The following is a 22,023-nucleotide window of genomic DNA, read 5'->3' on the forward strand; positions in this document are numbered from 1 at the left end:
CGGTCATAGCACCTCCTGGCTTGCTTTTCTCTCCATCCCACCCCCTCCCACCTTAACTTTCCAAGACTTATCATTTTTTTAAAATGTTATAATATCTTTTTAGTATTTTTCAGTTGGTTTTAGGAGAGTCAGTTTAGGTAACCTAGCCATATTGGTGGTGGGAGTCTATAGTGTTTTTCAATTCCCTTTCTTTTTTTTTCCATAAGTAAGTTAATTAAATGGTCACTGAATTTTTTAAAAGAATAAAACTAATTTTTACTTTAGGTCACCAAAGAAAAGAAAATTGCAATTTGGGGGCACAAGTTTTAATTTTCTTGTTAAGTTTCAAGAATAGCATCTGTTTGGAAAGTCAGTAATATGGTATGATCTTGGTTGAGATCTGACTCCACTCATTTTGTCTTTTTCCTTTGTACCTGTGTGTTCACATGTATCTTTTCCAAATCTGAAGACATGATTCCATCCCCAAATCTGTTTTATCTATGAAACTATTAAACTCCTGCTGTTGTCTTACGTTTCCTCACTGGTACCTTGTCCATCTCTGAGCAGTTCTTACTCATCTGTAGTCCCCACACAGCTTATAGCTTCCCAAGTTGTTCATGGGTGCCCGTGTGGAATGTTGTATATTACTGTACTCTGAAGAACAGTTAACTCATTCCTTTGAGTTCTAAGATCCAATGCTTTCATTCAAGTATTTATGATTTTGAAAATATTCTGGATACCTGTTAGGATATGTAATGCATGAGAAAATCATGCACATTTCTTACAAATAGTCCTTGAGGTGAAATGAAGGGACAGTTTACTAATTATGAAAGTGAATCCATTTATTCAGCAACCATACTTTTTTTTTTTCTGTTTGGTTTTTTTTTTAAAATTTTTATTGTTGGTTGTTCAAAACATTACACAGTTCTTGATGTATCATATTTCACACTTTGATTCAAGTGGGTGCAACCATACTTTTAATCTGTCTGTGATCATGTGTTAGGTGAGGCTGCCAATCTTGTCAGCGGGACCTTAAATGATAAATTTTCATATTGGTTTTCTTGAGTCAGAATATTAGCTAGGTGGGCACTTGGTACATAAGGCCAACTGTGTATCTATAGATGAAGAAGGATAGTAGGTAGAAGCCAACTAAATACGTCAGAAAATTCCTGGGTCTGTAAGAGAGTGGTTTTGACATTGAATTTTACATTAGGAAAATGATGGAAGAAGATGTGAGAGAGAACAAAGCAGTTATTGACCTTCCTAAGGACTTAGGAAACATGAAAAAGAAAAGGTCAGGTTATGGTGCAACAGGCCTGTACATCAGATTCCAGAAAATAATGCCTGGAGGCAGGTTAAAGGCATGTGTTAGGAAACCATGAAACCTATAATTAAAGGTTTAGTTCTTTTTGTTGTTTGTTTGTTTGTTTCATTGTTGCTGTTTTGGTACTGGGAATTGAATCCATGGCCTTCCCTTGCAAATGCTAGGCAAGCACTCTACCACTGAGTTACATCAGTAGCTTTTAAAACTTTTAAAATTTTATTTTGAGATAGGGTCTCACTAAATTGCTCAGACTGTCCTCAAACTTACAGTCCTTCTGCCTCAACTCCCCAAGTAGCTGGAATTGCAGAAATGTGCCACTGTACCACCAGAGGTTTGGTTCTAAGAATGGCTAGAACCTGATAGTTTGCTTGGGAAATATATTTTAACCATCAGTTGTAGATTAGAATAGTTTTGCTCCCTTTTAACAGAGTGAGATTTCTGCTTCTATGTTGCTGTGTATTTCTTAACATTTCTTTTTTTTTTTCTTTCTTTTTTTAAATATTTTTTAGTTGTAGTTGGACACAATACCCTTGTTTTATTTATTTATTTTTATGTGGTGCTGTGGATCAAACCAAGGGCCTTGCACGCGCTAGGCTATTGCTCTACCGCTAAGCCACACCCCAGCTCCTATTTCTTAACATCTTTTTAATGCTCCTCCTTTTGTTTGGTGGCAGGAGGAAAGAACTATCCTCAGCTGGTTCTCTTGTGTGCTAACTTCTGTTTCTTGTATTTCTCTTTTTCTTTTAGGCTGCACATGGTACGTCTAATGCTGTTGGAGAGATTATTGCAGACCTTGCCCCAGCTACGGAATGTTGGAGGTGTCCGGGCCATCCCGTACATGCAGGTATCCCTTGCTTCTCCTGGGTCTGCTACATTACAGTGGAAATGTCCTAAACAGAGAACATGTCTTCCAGAGGACCAAAAGCCACAGGTGACAGAGGATGGAGAACAAGTCACAGCCCTTCATTTTTAGATGAGAAGGCTAAGGGTTAGAGAATTGTTTTAAAATGCCCAAGGTTATCACTCTAGTTTTGGACTGAGCCAGGAGCAGAGGCTTACTCTTGAGACTCTTAGTCTGTGTTGTCTCTAAGTATTAAAATGTGGTCTGGTTGCTATTTTTCCACTAGCTGTCTTCTTTGGAGGCAAATTGTTCTACAATTCTTAGCACATTGCCTTATTTTAATCATCTTTGGATGGATATAATATAGGTTAGTCAATTAATTTGTTCACATTTTCAAAACCTTATATATATATATATAGTTGTAGATGGACACAATACCTTTATTTTATTTATTTATTTTTATGTGGTGCTGAGGATTGAACCCAGTGCCTTACATGCGCCAGGCAAGTGCTCTACCACTGAGCCCCAGCCCCAGCCCCAAAAATATGACTCTTAACGACTCTGGACACTTAAACTTTAGAAAACTTGGAATGTGGAAACGCTTCAGTGCATTACAGTTATGGTCAACAGGAAGTAGGATTAGGATTTCTTTAGAGATGCCTATATTTAGAGTAACTGTTCCTTAGGAAATTGGCTTTCATGTTTTCTTTCTCTTTGCTTTCTAGGTCATTCTAATGCTCACTACAGATCTGGATGGAGAAGATGAGAAAGACAAGGGTGCCCTGGACAACCTACTCTCTCAGCTTATTGCTGAACTAGGCATGGATAAAAAGGTAAAAATTGGAGCAGCATACCAAGTAAGAAGCAGAAATTGACTAAGATCCTTCCTCTGGTTCTCATTCCTCTGGAGGAGCTTCACTTGGCTTCTGAGGGTGACCATTCACTGACAGCTCCCATTCTATTGATTGACTCTGTGGGTTCAGGGCTTATACTAGCCCAGGCATACTTTAGTATATTGAGCACAAATGATGAACCAGACAAAGTTCCCACCCTCATGAACCTTTTGTAGCTCATTGAGATGAAAACATCTAATTAGGTATTTGCATCTTACTGTAGCTTTCTGAGTGTAGCAGGTTTTTGATCCCTCTGGGACCCTGGAGCTTGGTTTTTCTGTGATTCCACCCAAGAAAGACTAGGGCTGATGGGATAAGGGACTTTTATTCAGAGGCTACCTCAAGCTGTAAGTAAGTGCAGGCTTCTGGGCTTCTACTTCTCCCTGCAGGATGTCTCCAAGAAGAATGAGCGCAGTCCCCTGAATGAAGTCCACCTGGTAGTGATGCGACTCCTTAGTGTCTTCATGTCTCGCACCAAATCCGGATCCAAGTCATCTATATGTGAGGTATTTTTGCTTTTAGCTTATGAATTTGGAGAAAGGTAAGAGGATTGTCCAGTTGGTGCATGCTGAGGGCAGAAGTGATACTCCTCCTTTAGAATAAGGTTATTGTTACCTGAGGGGAGTAAGAGTCTAAGTTATTACCTCTTCAAGAACAGAACCTCCACCTTTTTCAGAATCCCTTCCAAGCTCTGGTGTTTGCCAACAATTCCTCCAATGGAGGGGTTAAAGGGTTTGGAAGTTCTATTATTGAAAAGCAAGGGCCTGTTCTGCAAGGCACAGAGTGGCTAAGAGGATTCCCCTAGTGTCTGTTGCTATAAGGTATGGTAATAAAGCAGAAAGAAAGCAAAGTGTGTGTGGTGAAAGGAGATTAGCACAAAGCGGAGAAGGTAGAAATTGAGGCTGAACTGCATCCAATCTTAATGAGCTTACGGGCTGTGGGGTTTGCTGGGATTTGCAAGGCTCTCCTAATGGTCTTATTTACAGTAGCTTTTCTCCTACTTTTTTATGCATGTGATCACTCACCCCCGTCTTCTTTGGAAACTGGCTCTATGGAAGCACCCCTACTGGGAGGGTGAGGTTGCTGTGATAAGAACTTGTATGGAAAGTTCTCTCTTTCCTTGTTGCCCAAGGAAAAAGAAAACCAGGAGGTTGTTTCCTCTTACTCCAGGAGGATTGGTTATTCTAGTCCTCACCTCCCTGGCCTCTGGCACGTGTGTAGAGAGGATAGGCTGAGCACCTGTATTCATTTTCTCTTATGTGTGGTTGTTCCAAAGAGTTGGGGGAAATCTTTGAGCTAGTTGGGACACTTTTACTGCAAGAGACTAATGAGCTCACTTCCTTAGCAGCTGATTTTAAGACTGTGGAGAGTGCGTTTCCTACTCCTTAGCACTCAGTTGGTTTATACAGTTTTTACAAGACATTCTTGCTTTCTCTATGTGTATTTTCTCCCTTCCAGTCATCTTCCCTCATCTCCAGTGCCACAGCAGCAGCCCTGCTGAGCTCAGGGGCTGTGGACTATTGCCTGCATGTGCTCAAGTCACTGCTGGAGTATTGGAAGAGCCAACAGAATGATGAGGAGCCCGTGGCTACTAGCCAGTTGCTGAAACCACATACGACTTCTTCCCCACCAGATATGAGCCCGTTCTTTCTCCGCCAGTATGTGAAGGTGAGGTCCAAGGAGCACTCCCAGCTCTCCTCCTAAGCACTCTGCTTTGTACTCTCAGTGAGTTTAGAATGAGCTGCTGCAAGAGGGAACCAGGTTCCCTGGTGCTGTTTAATCTCAGCAGAATTTAGTAAATGACTGCTTCCTCACTCCTGGCATTCTGATTCCTGCCTATAGGAATCAGAGGAACTAAATGAAATCAGTCATCTCATTCCACATGAAGCTCCTTAGAGAAAGATGAAATGTGTACAGGGTAGTGCCAACCTGGTGGGTCATGTCCTGGTATATGTCAGATGGCCCTCTGCTGTCCTGTCATAAGAAGCTCTTGAACATGCTAGTTACCATGGGCTTTCTGATGGAAGAGTCCAAGAAGAGTTCCCACCGGGTGTTCTAACCTAGGTCAAAAAGTCCATTGTGGATCTAGCCACCTCCTTAATTCTCTAGCTTTATCACCTACAGGACACCCTGCAGGCAGCCCTGCCAGGTTTTGTGTTTCCCTAAATGTGGCATGTTGATTTTGTGCGTGTTGTGCCTTCTGAAATTCTTTTCCTGTGATCATTTCTTCTTCCATTTAGTGAATTCCTAGTCCTACTCCAGCACCCACCTTAAGCATTGGATCCTTGGAAAACTTTTCTGCTATCAGGTTTTATCTCCAGTGCGTAGTATAGAGCCAGTAAGAAACTGGGGATTGAATATGGGACATATTGTACTCTCAGACTTCTGTAAGATCCTTCCTTTGGGACTGCACAGTTTGTAAGATAGCTATTATTCCTGTCATCCTCAAATCTCTCAGTACCTCTGCCTGTTTGTGTGATACGAACCCAGGAAGCTTGACTGAGTGATTCTGGCCTGCTTGGTTTATTGAAGTATTTGATGTTATAATAGAAAGTTTTGGTTCTAGGGAATGTGACACATCTCTTGTAGAGAGAGAGAAAATCTTTAACTGTTCCTTTTTGTTTTTTCAAAATTTTGCCAATCCAGCTCTAACTTTTGTGTAAGCTGAGTACACTTGATGCAGTGTCTCAATCCACAGAACGAAATGCCAGGCCATCGAAGAGCTTTGAGGTGTCGCCACTGTAACTTTGTATTAAAGTTGTCCCAGGGCTTTCTGAGTTTGTGAACTAACTTGTCTATCAATAATGGTTGTAGCTTTGAAAAGTGCCCTTTACCAACCAGCATGTAGAATGCCTAGAGAGCAATCCTAGCCCTTTCCTGATCGTGGCCGTGGAAAAGTGGCAAGCACTGGTTCTCATGTTCATGTTCTCCTAGGGCCATGCTGCTGACGTGTTTGAGGCCTATACTCAACTTCTCACAGAGATGGTACTAAGGCTTCCGTACCAAATCAAAAAGATTGCTGACACCAATTCTCGAATCCCACCTCCTGTCTTTGATCACTCGTGGTTCTACTTTCTTTCGGAGGTGAGTGAAGGTCCCGAGCAGTGTGCCAGTCTAGAAGCAGACACTCCCGCTGTCACCTTGTTGGCCTGTTTTCTTCCTAACCCTCAACCAGTGTTTTTCTAGTGGAGCTTCCCATTCATTTAGGTCATGATCTGGCCCCTCTGGAACCTGCCATTTAGCCAGACTGTGGAAGCTGCGTATCCCAGCAAGCCATCAGCACTAGTTTTTGATTGTATATGTTTAACTTCCCTCACATGGACAGTGATGAGTAGCTTCACTCATTCAGGCTCTGTCAGAGAAACAAGAAGCACTCTAGTTATCTTTAGAGATTTCAGTGTAGGGTCTTGGTTAAATGCCTATGTGAGAACCAAAAAAGACATAAATGGGACACTATGGTAATACAGATAGCTACCAGCAGCCCTGGAATGAAGAAGAGAAGCCCATAGATCTGAGCAGCAGCTCTTTGAGGACTGGGTACTGCTGCTGGTACCCTCTGAGCTCTGAGGGGATGTGGCGTGAAGATTCAGGGAGCTGCTGTTTAGAGCTGAGGCTGTCGGTAGGACTGCAGAGGAGTTAGCCCCTTGCCGCCTTTCCCTCCAGTGCTTCCCATTGGTAGAACCTTGGAGGGAGCTGACTGGCAAAGGGGCAGCACAGGTGATGTGATTCAGACCTGGGCACCACAGTGGAGTAAGGTGGGTGGGGTTGAACTACAGAGACGGAAGCTTAACCAGATGGCAAACCTGATATCAACTCTGGGAAGAAGAATCTCAGATGCCCATTTTGAGTTGTGTAGCTGCACCACCTCAGCCTCTTTCCTAGCTCTTTTACCTGGAAAAGTGATTCAGAATGCTTTTTTCCTTCTAGGTATTTATGGGCAGCGTGAAACTGCCAGCTTCCTTGCAAAATATCTCAAGTACTTGAGGAAGGAAGAGAAAAATTAATATTGTGATTCTTTTTTTTCCTTTTAAATCATTTCTTTCTGTGCTTTTCTTTCTCCTGGTCCCTTGGAGGGATGCTTAAGTTCATCAGAGGCTGACATGGCTGAAAGGAAATACAGTTGGCCCTTGGTTTATCCACATATCTATACATTTAACCAGCTGGACCAAAAATACATGTTTATTTTGTTTTGGTTTTTTTTTGATACCAGGTATTAAACCCAGGGGTGCTTAACCACAGAGTCCCATCCCCTGCCCCTTTTATTTTTTATTTTGAGACAGAGCTTGCTAAGTTGCTTAGGACCTTCCTAAGTTGCTAAGCCTGGCTTTGAACTCTGAGTCTTCCTGCCTCAGCCTCCTGAGGCACTGAGATTATAGGCATGTGCCACTGTGCCCCATCAAAAATGTCCATTTAAAAAAATTGTGTCTGTACTGAACATTTATGGATTTTTTCTTGTCATTATAAATAATACAACATCTTTTCATATTCAATATAACCATCAATTGGCAGAAATAAAACATTTACATTGTATTGGATGTAATAAGTAACAATTACTTAAAATACATGGAGGATGTGTATAGGTTCTATAAAAATACTATATCATTTTACTTGAGCATCTATGTGTAGGCTTGGGTATTGGGGTGGGGGTGGGGGGGTCCTGGAACCAGTCCCTGTGGATTGGGTTGTGGATTGGACAGCTGTGCCTTGGCTGGATTGCTTACCATTTTTAAATTGCAGTTCATTAATATTCAGGGTTTTAGAGTCAAGATTGTACAGATACAGTCCCAGAGATACTGACCCTGTCATGTTTATCCCCTCAAGTATCTAATGATCCAGCAGACTCCATTTGTGCGCCGCCAAGTCCGCAAACTTCTGCTCTTCATCTGTGGATCAAAAGAGAAATACCGCCAACTCCGGGATTTGCACACTCTAGACTCCCATGTGCGTGGGATCAAGAAGCTGCTAGAGGAGCAGGGGATATTCCTCCGGGCAAGTGTGGTTACAGCCAGCTCAGGCTCCGCCTTGCAGTATGACACGCTCATCAGTCTGGTACGAGGGCTGGGAAATTGTAGGGTAAGGGTGTGTGACGAGACTAGTAGGTAATTGGATAGATCAGTACAGGGCTTTTAAACATTTAGAGTTTAAGCCTGGCTAGAGTTGCTCCACGTAGATTGTAACACCTGAATGCATGCTGTATCTTGTGTAGTTGGCTTCAGGGTCTGTAAAGTGATGGAGGGTTAAGGTATATGATGTATTACTGCCTGAAGAGAAACTGTTTGGACTTAGGGGACTAAATGGAACCTTTTGCTTTTGAAGAATAGCTTCAATCTTAATAACTCCTAGCTTGCTCATCTAGTGTTTTGTGTTTGTAGCAAGAAAAATGGTGAACTGGATTATAGTTTCTCAGAGTGTGGCCTACCTTGCTTTTGCCTTATGAGTAGCCTGAAGGTTCCCTGAAAACAAAGCCCCGCTCCATGTGGTGGGAAACAGAACAGAGGGAGACTCCTACTACTGCAGTTGTTGTGGGCTCTGCTCCCAGGTTCACTAGCAACCCTACACAAAAGACCATTGTCACTTTGCAGTCTCAAGCTAGGTGACAGTCACTAAAGACAGCAGGTGTGGCTTATTTGGGCTGTTGGTGGAGCTGCTCATTACCTGTGATTGGTTTCCGTTTCAGATGGAGCACCTGAAAGCCTGTGCTGAAATTGCCGCCCAGCGAACCATCAATTGGCAGAAATTCTGCATCAAAGACGACTGTAAGCAAAGCTGCTTTTTGTGGTTGATAGTTCATTCCTTCAAGAACTGTCTATTGAGGCCGCTTTGTGCTAATAAGCACTGAACTGGATGCTGGAGCTGTAAGAAGATATAGAGACAAAACTGCCTAGCAAAAAAGAAAGTAAAAACTTAAGAGTGATAAGGACTGATTGTCAAGATTTGGGGTGCTGTGGGAGCACAGAGTAGGAGTATCTGAGATTGTGTTAGTGAAGCTAAAGAGTAGAGAAGTTTGGAGAAACCTGTGTTCAAAGGAGTGGAGGCTGGGTCCAGTTGTCTTCTCAGAGAAGAAAGCTGGTGGGAGTAGGGCAGCTATGGCTGTGTGGCACAGTATTCCCATTCTTGTGTGTCTGACCACCACCCCTCTGCTTACAGCTGTCCTGTACTTCCTCCTCCAAGTGAGTTTCCTGGTGGATGAGGGGGTGTCCCCGGTGCTACTGCAGTTGCTCTCCTGTGCTCTCTGTGGCAGCAAAGTGCTCGCTGCCCTAGCAGCCTCCACGGGGTCTTCTAGTACCGCTTCTTCCTCGGCCCCCGTGGCCTCCAGTTCTGGACAAGCCACGACACAGTCCAAGTCTTCCACTAAAAAGAGCAAGAAAGAAGAAAAAGAGAAAGAGAAAGATGGTAGGAGTCAACTTCTGATCTTGGTTATTGGGGTGAAGTGTTTAATTCCCTTTTGGACCATGTACTTTGTTCTGAAATTCTGAAAAGTCCTTCATTCTGGTTTTCTGAAATGCTCTCTAGCTAATCTGTTTTTTATCTCATTTTCAGTTATGGTGAAGGTAAGCCTTCCTATACCAAGTGATTAATGGGAAAGGTCAAAGTGCATTGAACATTTTTAGTAGGCCAAGCTTTTTTTTTCCCCCCTCCTGTGAAATAATAAGTAACAATACCTACCCTGTTACGTGATTGTCAGAGTTAAGTGAAATCCTGCTTAATCCTCTGTGGATTCTCTGTGGAGGTGAGCTCTTTTGGCTGACCCTTCCCTTAAGCCTTGCTGCTTTTCTTGATCCTTGGAGACCTGACACAGGTTATCAGCAATTGGTAGCAAAGGAGGTGGTTTACATTGTATTATTTTGTGTCTCAATTCAGGCCATCCCTTCTGTCCCCCAGTAAACTAAAAATTGTTTTGCAAATTATAATCATCTAATTGAAACTTTTAGAAATAGGAAGAATTCCCTCTTCTCCTTCTGATAGTGCAGGCCTAGGCCCCTGGGTGACTTCTTCCTGTCTTCTTTAGTTCTCAGTCCTGCCCTGATCTTCTAGGTGAGAGCTCAGGCAGTCAGGAGGACCAGCTGTGCACGGCTCTGGTGAACCAGCTGAACAAATTTGCCGATAAGGAAACCCTGATTCAGTTTCTGCGTTGCTTTCTGTTGGAGTCTAATTCTTCCTCAGTGCGCTGGCAGGCCCACTGCCTGACACTTCACATCTACAGGTAGGGCCAGTAGATGTGGTTTGGCAAATGGGCATGAGTCTGGAACCAGGGTGCATATGAAGTAGTTCTACCTTGGCTTTTTGTCATGTATTCATTGTCACAATCGTCAGTATTGACACCAGCCTGAATCCTCTTGAGCATTAAAGATTTCTTCTTTGAGCTATCGCTTTCTAGCTGTTAAGCTAATTTTATATGTAAGAGACTGTTTTCTGCTTATAAACCTGTTTAAGAGTTTTTAAAACAACCAGGCTTGACTCTGTTGGCTAAACAAAGCTCAGTTTCCGGCTTTGGAGTAAGGTTGGATGAGAATAGACCGCCTACTGAAGATTGAGTGACAGTGCTACCTTTGTTAGGATTGATTGTCAAAAGAGCCACTGATCCATTCCAACTTAACCCATAGTTTTTAGAAAGTAGATATGTCTACAGAAATAATACATGGACCTTGGTGATAAATAAAGGTGCCTCAACATTTTGTGCCACCTGATTACAGAAATTCCAGCAAATCTCAGCAGGAGCTCCTTCTAGATCTGATGTGGTCCATCTGGCCAGAACTCCCAGCTTATGGTCGTAAGGCTGCCCAGTTTGTGGATCTACTGGGTTATTTCTCCTTGAAAACCCCACAGACAGAGAAGAAGGTAATAGTCAATATGGTCAGAGATGCTAATTTGCCATTTTTCTTTTTTCTCTTAAGAAAATTATGACCAACTAGATTGGAGGAGGGGTTCATATGTGAAATCTCTTTTGAAGATATTTAGTTATGTATTTTTAATTAAATGTGCTAAATAAGTTTGTATATCATGTAGATAATATGCATTAGCACATAAGTACAATCTGAATTTGACTCTGCCAAAAGAAGTCAGTCAAGTAAGGAAAGAAATGCAACCCTGTGCAGTTGCTTGGGAAAGAGAATGGCCTCCCAGTGCAGGTAGCTCATTTTTGTGCCTAAAAATGTTTCTACAATTTGATAACCATTTCATGACTTTCCAAAAGAATAAAAATTATCTGGGCTGCGGTTGTGGCTCAGTGGTAGAGCGCTTGCCTAGCATGTATGAGGCACTGGGTTCAATTCTCAGAACGGCATATAAATAAATAAAAATAAAGATCCATTGACAACTCAAAATTTTTTTTAAAAAAGAAGAATAAAAATTATCTTTTCTGTAACGTCTATCACTTAGTCTTTGGAACATCTAAAGGAAGTGTTAGGAAATTAAACAGTTGGGAATTAGGGCCAACTTTGTATGATTGTGAATGGAGACTGAAGTCTGGTACTTGGAGGGTCGTCTTTGGCCAGAAAGCCAAAAAAAAAAAAAAAAAAAAAAATTTATTTTCCGTAAGACTTGACTTTTAACTGTGTTTCTTCACTGGATCCCGTTTCAGTTGAAGGAATATTCACAGAAGGCTGTGGAGATCCTGCGGACTCAAAACCATATTCTTACAAACCACCCTAACTCCAACATTTACAAGTGAGCTTTTTTGTTTTGTTTCCTGCCTGTTTGAAGCACAGTTACATTTTGAATAGCTATGTGCCTGTTGATAGACTCTTACATATGAATTGAGAAACTCCTCAGGGGTTTATATAACTTTATTTACTTTTTTATGTGGAACAGCAAACCCACCTAGTTGATAGTCTGATACTCTCCCATGTGCTCAGGCCTTTGGCCCTGTAAGACACTCAGAGTGTAATCTCTGAATTCACATGGTGGTAAGGAGTAATATCAGAAGGTCTCTGGTTTCAAGGGCTTAATCTAAATAAGATTAAGAGAATTTAATCTCTTTAGTCCTGGGGATTGAACCCAGGTGCACTTTATCACCGAGCTATACCCTCACCCCTTTTTATTTTTAATTTTGAGTCAAGGTCTCACTAATTGCTGTGGCTGGCCTTGAACTTGAGATCCTCCTGCCTTAGTCTCCCAAGTTACTGGGATTCTAGGTGTGTACCACCCCACATCCAGCAAAATAAAATAAATTTACAGAAAATGTTTCCTTTTTACATTTTAAGAAGACTTTTTAAAAAGGGCATTGCTTAAATTGATGGATTATTATTTCCCTGGCTTCAAAGTGACTTTTTTCCTTCTTCTTCTTCTTTTTTTTTTTTTTTGGTACTGGGGATTGAACTCAGGGGTACTCAACCACTGAGCCACATCCCTAGCCCTATTTTGTTTTTTATTTAGAGACAGGGTCTCACTGAATTGCTTAGTGCCTCGAAGTTGCTGAAGCTGGCTTTGAACTCGTGATTCTCCTGTCTCAGCCTCCTAAACTGCTGGGATTGCAGGCATGTGCCACTGTACCCAGCTAACTTTTTTCTTTAAACAACTTTTTTGAGGTATAATTTATTTACCACAAAATTTTCCTATTTAATTTAATTTAATTTATTAAATAGTTTGATTCTTTCAGTCTTTTAAAAAATATATATAACTTTATTTTTTTAATGTGGTGCTGAGGATCGAACCCAGTGCCCTACACGTGCTAGGCAGGTGCTTTACCACTGAGCCACAATCCCAGCCCTACCTATTTGAAACATAGAATTCAATGACTTAATTCTTTTATTTATTTATTTAGGTAAATTTAATTATGTCTTTTCTTTGAGGCAAGTTTTAGTGCATTTTGAGATTCCACTGAATGTCAACTGAGAAACAGAAAGTATCTAAGGTCAATTGGTTGAATTTTTTTCCTATAGCTTCTAAACCCTGCTGGGATTTTCTCACTTTCCTTATTTTCTCACTTTGGGATGGCTGATAGTGGCTTTGTTGTGCTTCTTTGTGAAGCTCAGTTGTGAAGCTTAGTGTTTCCTAAAATGAACTTTCCTTATGCGGAAATGGTTTCTTCCTTAGCACCTTGTCTGGCTTGGTGGAGTTCGATGGCTACTACCTGGAGAGTGATCCCTGCCTGGTGTGTAACAATCCAGAAGTGCCATTTTGTGTAAGTAACATTGTTAGCATGCTATTCCTGGGTGGCAGTGGGGTGGGTTTCCTGGTTCCAGAGATTGGTTGTTATTGTGTAGATGTTCCTTCTCTAGTGTCTGTTTACCCACAGTATAGATTCTTGCCTGCCACATTTGTTACTCTGAGTAGCAGCTTCATCCATGGGTGAAGAATGGATTATGCTGATGAATGTTGAAGGCAGGAGGAGCTTGTTAGCCCTTGAACTAATTCTTTGTTTTTGTGTACCCTTGTATCTAGTATATCAAGCTTTCTTCTATTAAAGTGGACACGCGGTATACCACCACTCAGCAGGTTGTGAAGCTCATCGGCAGTCACACCATTAGCAAAGTGACAGTGAAAATTGGGGACCTGAAGAGGACCAAGATGGTGCGGACCATCAACCTGTATTATAACAACCGAACTGTGCAGGCCATCGTGGAGTTGAAAAACAAGTATGGGATTTGCAGGCTTGGGGTGGGGTAGCAGGTTTGTAAGGCTTAATACCAGTTGTTGGCTTTGGTTCCTGGAAGGGCACAAAGTAGCACATCCCTAGGGGCCATTATGGCTTTATGGCTGAGTCACTGGTGACTGAGGGACAAAAGTAAAATATTAGTTCTTGAAGATATTGATAGATTATTGTTAAATTAATTCAGTGACAACCTAGAGGCCTGTGAAAGTTCCTCAGCAGCCTGCCTCCAGAGGCAAGTCAAAAGGGCCCCCAGCATCTCACATCCATTTCAACTAGAGTGATTCTAGTCTTATGGGAAACCATCTACATTGCCACTTCTTAGATTAAGATAGCTATACTTTTCCACATAGAGCATGAAGTGTTTCTCAAGAATCTTCTCTAGAGTGTATTCTTCTCGTTTCTGCATAGTGCCTATCCTCCATGTCTCCCCACTCTGAATCTTTGTAACCCCTGGGCCCCAGCATCTGGATCAGAGCATGTGTCATGTGGGTCCAAAGAGGACTGAGGCTGTTATTATGTCTACTGTCACAAAGAAAGAGTTCTGTCTGTTGAAGTCTCACTCCTTGCTATTAGAGAACATAGGTAGCTGCTATTTGCATGTTAAGACTTGTGATGCTTTCAAGGGCAACTTCAGCAACTTAGCAAGACACTGTTTCAAAATGAAAAAAGGGGGTGGTGAGGGTGCTGGAACGGTCTCTGGGTTGGATTCCTGGTACAAGAAAGAAAAGACTTGTGGTGCTGGAGAATGGAATTGTTAACTATGATTCCAAAAGGCAGAATAATGTGAGTGCACCCCGTCAACACATGGCCAGGAGCTCTGTGTGAAGGATGTTTTCTGTTCTTCCTTTGAGAAGCAGTGTTAACATTGGAAACCTGAAACCAGCTGCTGCCCATTTTGGTAGCACCTGCAGAGACTGTGGATTTGGTTTTCTGTTGTATTGAGTCAGCACAGCTACTGGTAGATTATGTGCTTTGGTTCCCAGCTGTGTGACTTCGGAGGACTGACTTAAACTTTGATTTGCACAACTATAAAATGAACACAAGTTCTCACTTTCAAGGTCTTTAAGGGTTAAATGACTTAATATGTATAAAGTGCTGGGAACATTGCCTAACGTGGTAAGTACTCAGTAAAGTGTAACTCTAATCATATTATTGTAGTCATCCCTAAACTACTGCAAGCCTGTTCTCTTTATGACTTGGTTTACCACTTGATTTTGACCCTAACCAGATCCTGGTATATGCCTCTGCTCTCAAGTAGCCTAGCTTTATCCTTCCAAGGTAGTCATTGTGATGGGAACTTGGTGGCAGTCACCATTGTGCCCCTTGGAATTATTTGAGACATTTGTGTGGCATACTTTGGAGTAATGTCTTTGGAGTAATGTCTTTCATTATTTTCTTGGAATCTCAAGTTGTATGTGACAGTTTAAAGTATTTATATGATCTGTCCATTTAAAAAAATATGTATTTTTTTGGTTGTAGATAGACATAATACTTTTATTTATTATTATGTGGTGCTGAGGATTGAACCCAGGGTCTTGGATGTGCTAGGCAAGCACTCTACCCCTAAGCCACAACCCCAGTCCCTATCTGTCCTTTTTTATAGAGAAAACATAGTGGAAAAAATTTTTAAATTAACTGGCAATTATTTTAGAGCTATCACTTAACTGCCTTAGAAAAATATAGAGAGTAGTCTTTCTCTTTGTCTCATCCAGACTGTCACCATAGAGGGTTAAATGACTCTCAGGCCCTCTTTTTGTCTGACACTGTCTCTTCTAGGCCGGCTCGCTGGCACAAAGCCAAGAAAGTTCAGCTGACCCCTGGGCAGACAGAGGTGAAGATTGACCTGCCCTTGCCCATTGTGGCCTCCAACCTAATGATTGAGTTTGCGGACTTCTACGAAAACTATCAGGCCTCCACAGAGACCCTGCAGTGCCCACGCTGTAGTGCCTCTGTCCCTGCCAACCCAGGGGTCTGTGGCAACTGTGGAGAGAATGTGTACCAGTGTCACAAATGCAGGTAAGTCAGTGACTGTCCCCAGGCCAGGGCCAAGCACCTTCCTTGTAATTATCTGTTTTAGTTATAATCAACTTCAGGGTTGGTGCCTTCCATATTTAGAGGATTATGAGTATGTACAGTGGGTGCATGGATTGGGAGTAGAATGAAAGGAGGCGGAAGAGTGGGGTGTGTGTCTGTGTGTGTTGCCTATCCAATGGCAGGGGTGGGGACCCAGGAAGGGAATTGAGTTTACTTCTAGTTCTACCCATTTTTGTTACCTGGATGGGTACATCATCCTCACCTATTGTTATTGTTTCTTGGCTAATTCCTGTAATTGTTTCCAGAGTATAGATGTGGCATGGTCCATCTCCTCAGGCACCTATGCAAACTCTGCCACCCTGCAAAGTGAACGAGGCAGCTCCAGAAAAGCCACAGGTAATCTCAAACTGACTCAAATACTTTGGTTCTTCAGATCCATCAACTATGATGAAAAGGATCCCTTCCTCTGCAACGCCTGTGGCTTCTGTAAATATGCTCGCTTTGACTTCATGCTCTATGCTAAACCTTGCTGTGCAGTGGATCCCATTGAGAATGAAGAAGACCGGAAGAAGGTAAGGCCACACATGGCTTAGACTAAGGGCAGTGGCTTTGATTTGAACTTGGGCAGAGCTGGTACTGTGCAATGTGCTTTTCCTTTAGCCCGTGTTTTCCTCAACCCAGTAAATAATGGGCTTAGGGACCAGCTTTCAGGTGGGAGCGAATAATGGCATAAGTTGCCTCCATCTCATAGTTTGCTTAGGAGTTCAGAGAGGTGTTGGTTGGTCTTGAAACTAGAGCCCAAATTTAGACAGGCAGAAAGAAAGCAGAGGATACACCCTGCATTTGTTGCATAGGTTGTTTCACACCAAGGCTGCCAGCTTTCCCTGAGCATTGTGGGTAGTTAAGGGCAGTGAAAAGGGGGGACCTGCTAGGATAACAGCAGAGCCTTTAGCTTGGAGCCAGGGACTCAAGGCTCCATTCTAGCTGTGCTTTTAATTCTTGTGTGACCTGGTCTGAATTACTTCTCGGCATTGTTTTTTTTTTTTTTTTTAAGTTGTAGGTAGACACAACACCTTTATTTATTTATCTATCTGTCTATGTCTCTCTCTCTATGTGATGCTGAGGAACCAACCCAGTGTCTCACACGTGTAAGACAAGTGCTCTGCCATTGAGCCACAACTCCAGTCCTCGGCATTGTTTTTTGTTGTCTACCATTAAGAAAAATATACCAGCTTCTAGGATTATTGTGAAAAATAATGTCTAAAACATTGCATCTGATTTATGGAAAATGTTTTAGTAAATGGTTGGCAATTGGAATTACTCAGGGAAAGTCATCATGTTGTTGAGTGTTTTGAATATTCACGTAGTTCCTGTCACTTTCTGAGTAGGCTGTTTCCAATATCAACACTCTTCTGGACAAAGCTGATCGAGTGTATCATCAGCTGATGGGCCATCGGCCACAGCTGGAGAACCTACTCTGCAAAGTGAACGAGGCAGCTCCAGAAAAGCCACAGGTAATCTCAAACTGGAGAGCATTTAGAGAGGTCTTTGGGTCGTGATCTGAAGAGTGCCCCTATGTACAAGTCTTACAGTCACCCTCTTGTGATTGCAGGAAGACTCGGGGACAGCAGGGGGCATCAGCTCCACTTCAGCCAGCGTTAATCGTTATATCCTACAACTGGCTCAGGAATACTGTGGAGACTGTAAGAATTCTTTTGATGAACTCTCCAAAATCATCCAGGTAGGGAATGGGGATAACTTTCAAATGTCTTGTCCAAGTGTCATTGATACTATCTTCAGAGTAGTCTGTTGCTGTCATCCAGCAGTTAAGCTCTTGGTGCTGCCCTTGCAGCTGCTAAAGTAAGCAGAGCGACCACTTCAAACACCACCTCTCACCTGGTAGATCCTGGCATTCGTCAGAGAGCTGAGTTTATTATCTGTTTTCTTGGCCATTACCTTTTCTTTGTTTTTTGGTTTTGGTACTGGAGATTGAATCCAGAGGAACTTTACCACTGAGCCACATCCCCAACCCATTTTATTTTTTATTTTAAGACAGGGTCTCTCTGAGTTGCTGAGACTAGCCTTAAACTTCAGATCCTGACTCCTCAAGTTGCTGGCATTACAGGCATGTGCCAACGTGCCCAACTGATTTCTTTGTTCGATAGAGGGGTTACTGACTTAAAAAAAAAGATAGGTGCCAGGATTCTGTTCCCTCTTCTTCTGATGTGCCAGATTTAGGCTACAGTGAGGGTCAGGGCACATCAGCTGCAGTTGACCAGAGTGACCATGTGTCTGTTAATTTACTAGACTAGTCCTTGAGAGAGGGAAACTGGCCATAGGCAATGAAGTCTTATACGAAGAGATCACCCATTTTTGCCTACTCCTCAAATTGCTGGTGTGCTGTCTTTGCTACATTTGCAACCCTTTCTTTAAATGACAGTTTCCTGGGAGTTAAAGTGAGAGCCTGTGATCAGAGTCTGATTTCTGACTCTGCCCCTTACTTTGGTCAAGCCACCCTTTGTAAGTTTGTTTCCCCCTCTGTAAAATAGGGTTAAAGTATATAACGGGTATGGTGTATGGTTGTTGAGAAACTTCAATTATATCATGCACATTAAGTTTTGTCCAAAGCAAAACTAATTTTCCAATTTACTTCCTCTTTCTCCTTATTTAGTTGCCAATTTCTTTCTTTGATGTCTTTTCATTCTTAGAAAGTCTTTGCTTCACGCAAAGAGTTGTTGGAATATGACCTGCAGCAAAGGGAAGCAGCCACCAAATCATCAAGGACCTCTGTGCAGCCCACATTCACTGCCAGCCAGTACCGCGCCTTGTCTGTCCTAGGCTGTGGCCACACTTCCTCCACCAAGTGCTACGGCTGTGCCTCAGCTGTCACAGAACATTGTATCACACTGCTCCGGGCCCTGGCCACCAATCCAGCCCTGAGGCACATCCTCGTCTCCCAAGGCCTTATCCGGGAACTCTTTGATTATAATCTTCGCCGAGGGGCTGCAGCCATGAGGGAGGAAGTCCGCCAGCTCATGTGCCTCCTAACTCGGTTAGACCCTGCTTCGTGATTATTGGGCCTGTTAATTCCTACTATCACTGGGGTGCTTCTGGGGGCTCTAAAGGGTGCAGAGAATTGTACTGCTGCCTGCCACATGGGTTACTTTATCACAGAGGAAATGTGCGAAAACATCCAGGTGTTGGTGAGCAAAGAGAGAGAGCATTGAAACCCAGGCTTCCTTGCAGACTGTTTATTTGGCTTATACTTTGTTGGTTCCAGTGATGTGTCCCGAGGAAACTCTCTGGGTGTTGGTAAGGGAGGGTGAGAAAGTTGTGGTTTTCTTGGACTAAGAAACTCACACGCAAGAAGACAGTGGAGAGGAGGGGCTTAAGCTTAGGCTTTGGAACAGAAAGAATGAGGCGCTGGATATGGTACTTTGTGCCACGTGCCTTGAGGAATTTTCTTAATTTCTCTGAGCCTGTGAAAAGCACTATCAGTAGTAGTGGGTGAGTACCTTACAGGCTTGTGGAGGAGAGATGCAGTAGTCAAGTGAGTAAGAACTCATGTTGTGGAGCACTTAGTACTGAGACCCACTGTGTGGCATAAGTTCTGGAACATACTGGGTGTTCTTATGTTCACTGTGTGGCATAAGTTCTGGAACATACTGGGTGCTTAGTAAATGTTATCTGCTATGTTATTTATTTACTCATTTAACAGATATTTATTGAGTATCTGTTGAATGCCAGGCTTTAGGGATAGAGTGGTAAATAAAGTACTTACTCTCATGTGGCCTACATCTAAACGGAGAAAGCTATAATCAACAAACAGTGATACAATATAATGTCAGAAAGTAAAGATTGTGAAGAAAAGTAAAGCAGGGATGGTGAGCCCAGGTGTAGGAGGACTTGCTGTAGTGGGTAGGGTAGTTGGGGACTCCTGAGGCAGGGTGAGGAAGCCGCTGATGCAGAGGCTGAAATGCAGGCTTGTACGGGGAGTATGGGCAGTGACAGAGAAGCCTGCGTGGCTGGGGAGAGAAGGGTGCACTCAAGAGGGAAGGAGGGCCAGAGATTGCAAAGGAGCAGGCCCCACAGTTTAGGAGGCATCGACGGACTTAGGGTTTTATTCAAAATGTGTTTGGAAGCAAGAGAGTGGCATGGTATAGTTTTTTTTTTCTTGATGTTAGTAGTAACGGAGATATTACAAGGGACGTAGATAGGAAGTGTGGGTGCTATGTAGGAAATGACTTGAGGCAGTTGGAGAAGAAGAGGAAAGTCTGGTGTCCCACACAGAGGAGAGTGGACTCTAGATTTGGGAGACTTGACACACTAGACAGCTCCTGGGGGCCCTGCAGATTGGTATGTGGTCCCCAGACATTGGTGTTCTTCCTCACCCAGCATCTGTTCCCAGGGAAGGTGAATGTGACATGTCCCTTTTTATTACAGAGCAGGGTTTTATAAGGCTAAAGCTATAGTCTCGCCCTGGGAAGGAAGTGGAAAATTTTGGGCATAGAGCCCTAGCCATTCATCTTCTCTGGACCTCTTCAGGTGGACGGGGGGCATAACTAGTGATGAATAACAGAACTCCATTGCTTTTCCTCCCCAGAGACAACCCAGAAGCCACCCAGCAAATGAATGACCTGATCATTGGCAAAGTCTCCACAGCCCTGAAGGGCCACTGGGCCAATCCGGATCTGGTGAGCAGGCCAGCTGTCCTCTCTGACTCTTCCCTTGTATTCCTTTATGTTCTGGCTTTTCCTCCTCCAGCTCCATTGGTAGAGACTAAGGAGGGAAGGAGGGACCCTCTTGGAGAGCTCACATCCCAGAATGACTTCCCAGTCACACTCCATAGCACAAGGGTCTCCAGTGCTGTTTTTACTCTGATGGAGCTTCCCACAGCCAGACATTAGTTAGGCTCCCTGATCAGAGCTTGGACTGCCCTTTAGAGCCTTCTTGACTCATCTCTCTTCCTACTTGCCTTCTAGGCAAGTAGCCTTCAGTATGAGATGCTGCTGCTAACAGATTCCATCTCAAAGGAGGACAGCTGTTGGGAGCTCCGGTTACGCTGTGGTGAGTTTGGGAAACATCTGGGTCAAGGCTTTTCCAGGAATGGAAAGGGACTCCAAGGTGCAGTCTTGGCCACAGAGGAGAGGTGAAGAAGAGAGGACGCTTGGGCAACCTCTGCTGGGGCAGGTGGCATGTGTCTTGTGATTGTGACTCTATCTTTCCTGACCATCTTTAGCACTCAGTCTTTTCCTCATGGCTGTGAACATTAAGACTCCTGTGGTAGTTGAGAACATTACCCTCATGTGCCTGCGGATCTTGCAGAAGCTGATTAAACCACCTGCTCCAACCAGCAAGAAGAACAAGGTACTAGGCTGGGGGGCTCTTAGCACTGCGCCCTGCCTGAGGCCTCTGCTTACTTGAACTCACCTAACCTGGATGGGCACCAAGCTGCCTCTCAATTCAGCAGAGATGGGTTGGGGTTTTTGAAAAGGAAGTTTAAAGTAATCATTAAAATACCTACATATAGGATACAGTACTTGGAAGGACTATGTCTTTCTGAAGTCACATCAGAAGACTTGCAGCTCCCAGAAGGCATTGTGTTCTTTCCCGCCCTTTGTGAGTGCACGTGTGTCATGGTGCAGTGAGGGAATCCCAGGCCCCCAAATTGGTTTGGTTCCAATCCCACCTCTTCTTTTTACTAGCATTGTGACCTTGGGGAAGTTACTTATGATCCTCAGTTTTCCATCTGTAAAATAGTCTCCACCTTTAAGTTTGTATAAAATAAATGATTTAATGAGTTCCTTGAATCTAAGTTATAGTAATTATAGTAAGGACTGTCTTACTATAATTTTTTATTTCTAGTACTTAATGTGGTATCTAGCATATAATAGCTGCTCAGCGAATCATTCAATGAATGAATTAAGCTAAGCTTTTTTTTAAAAAACCATTTTTTTTGTTATAGGTAGACACAATATTTTTATTTTTATGTGGTGCTAAGGATCAAACTCAGTGCCTCACACGTGCTAGGCAAGTGAGCGCTCTACCTCTGAGCCACAACCCCAGCCCTTTAAGCTAAGTTTTTATCCTAAAATAACAATAGCTGAGCCACAGGTTGACCTGCTTATACAGCTTGTAGAATATGTAGGCCTTAATTCTTTCTCTTGGGCATGCCTGAGGCTGTGTGCCTCCAACCCGCCCTGGGTTGGTCCTTAGGCCCTTCAGATTCCTGCTGCATCAGATGGACCATGGCTTTAGCAAGTGGGAGTGGTGGTGGTGGTGGGTTATCTTCATGGCAAAAGATTGCTTTGTGATGCTGTGCACTAGGGGTTGTGGCAAGGCATCACACAATTTCCTG

General features: G+C 43.0%; 1 protein-coding gene across 12 annotated transcripts in view; it reads left to right on the plus strand.

Annotated features, from left to right (window-relative positions):
* Ubr4 (ubiquitin protein ligase E3 component n-recognin 4) overlaps positions 1 to 22,023 on the plus strand; it is a 128,183-nt gene that overhangs the window by 74,267 nt on the left and 31,893 nt on the right. For all 12 annotated transcript variants that reach the window (XM_048816232.1, XM_048816222.1, XM_048816225.1 and 9 more), the window contains 21 exons: positions 2,051 to 2,147; positions 2,870 to 2,977; positions 3,427 to 3,543; positions 4,496 to 4,705; positions 5,972 to 6,121; positions 7,859 to 8,086; positions 8,715 to 8,793; positions 9,185 to 9,430; positions 10,073 to 10,241; positions 10,732 to 10,876; positions 11,619 to 11,704; positions 13,073 to 13,160; positions 13,421 to 13,614; positions 15,408 to 15,647; positions 16,099 to 16,237; positions 17,054 to 17,179; positions 17,278 to 17,406; positions 18,374 to 18,717; positions 20,269 to 20,359; positions 20,648 to 20,732; positions 20,905 to 21,032. In XM_048816232.1, the coding sequence (XP_048672189.1) occupies positions 2,051 to 2,147; positions 2,870 to 2,977; positions 3,427 to 3,543; positions 4,496 to 4,705; positions 5,972 to 6,121; positions 7,859 to 8,086; positions 8,715 to 8,793; positions 9,185 to 9,430; positions 10,073 to 10,241; positions 10,732 to 10,876; positions 11,619 to 11,704; positions 13,073 to 13,160; positions 13,421 to 13,614; positions 15,408 to 15,647; positions 16,099 to 16,237; positions 17,054 to 17,179; positions 17,278 to 17,406; positions 18,374 to 18,717; positions 20,269 to 20,359; positions 20,648 to 20,732; positions 20,905 to 21,032 (3,199 nt within the window). The remainder of the gene's footprint in view (positions 1 to 2,050; positions 2,148 to 2,869; positions 2,978 to 3,426; positions 3,544 to 4,495; positions 4,706 to 5,971; positions 6,122 to 7,858; positions 8,087 to 8,714; positions 8,794 to 9,184; positions 9,431 to 10,072; positions 10,242 to 10,731; positions 10,877 to 11,618; positions 11,705 to 13,072; positions 13,161 to 13,420; positions 13,615 to 15,407; positions 15,648 to 16,098; positions 16,238 to 17,053; positions 17,180 to 17,277; positions 17,407 to 18,373; positions 18,718 to 20,268; positions 20,360 to 20,647; positions 20,733 to 20,904; positions 21,033 to 22,023) is intronic.

This window comes from Marmota marmota, unplaced genomic scaffold (genome assembly GCF_001458135.2).
Source record: "Marmota marmota marmota unplaced genomic scaffold, marMar, whole genome shotgun sequence".
In the NCBI taxonomy this organism is placed as follows: domain Eukaryota; kingdom Metazoa; phylum Chordata; class Mammalia; order Rodentia; family Sciuridae; genus Marmota; species Marmota marmota.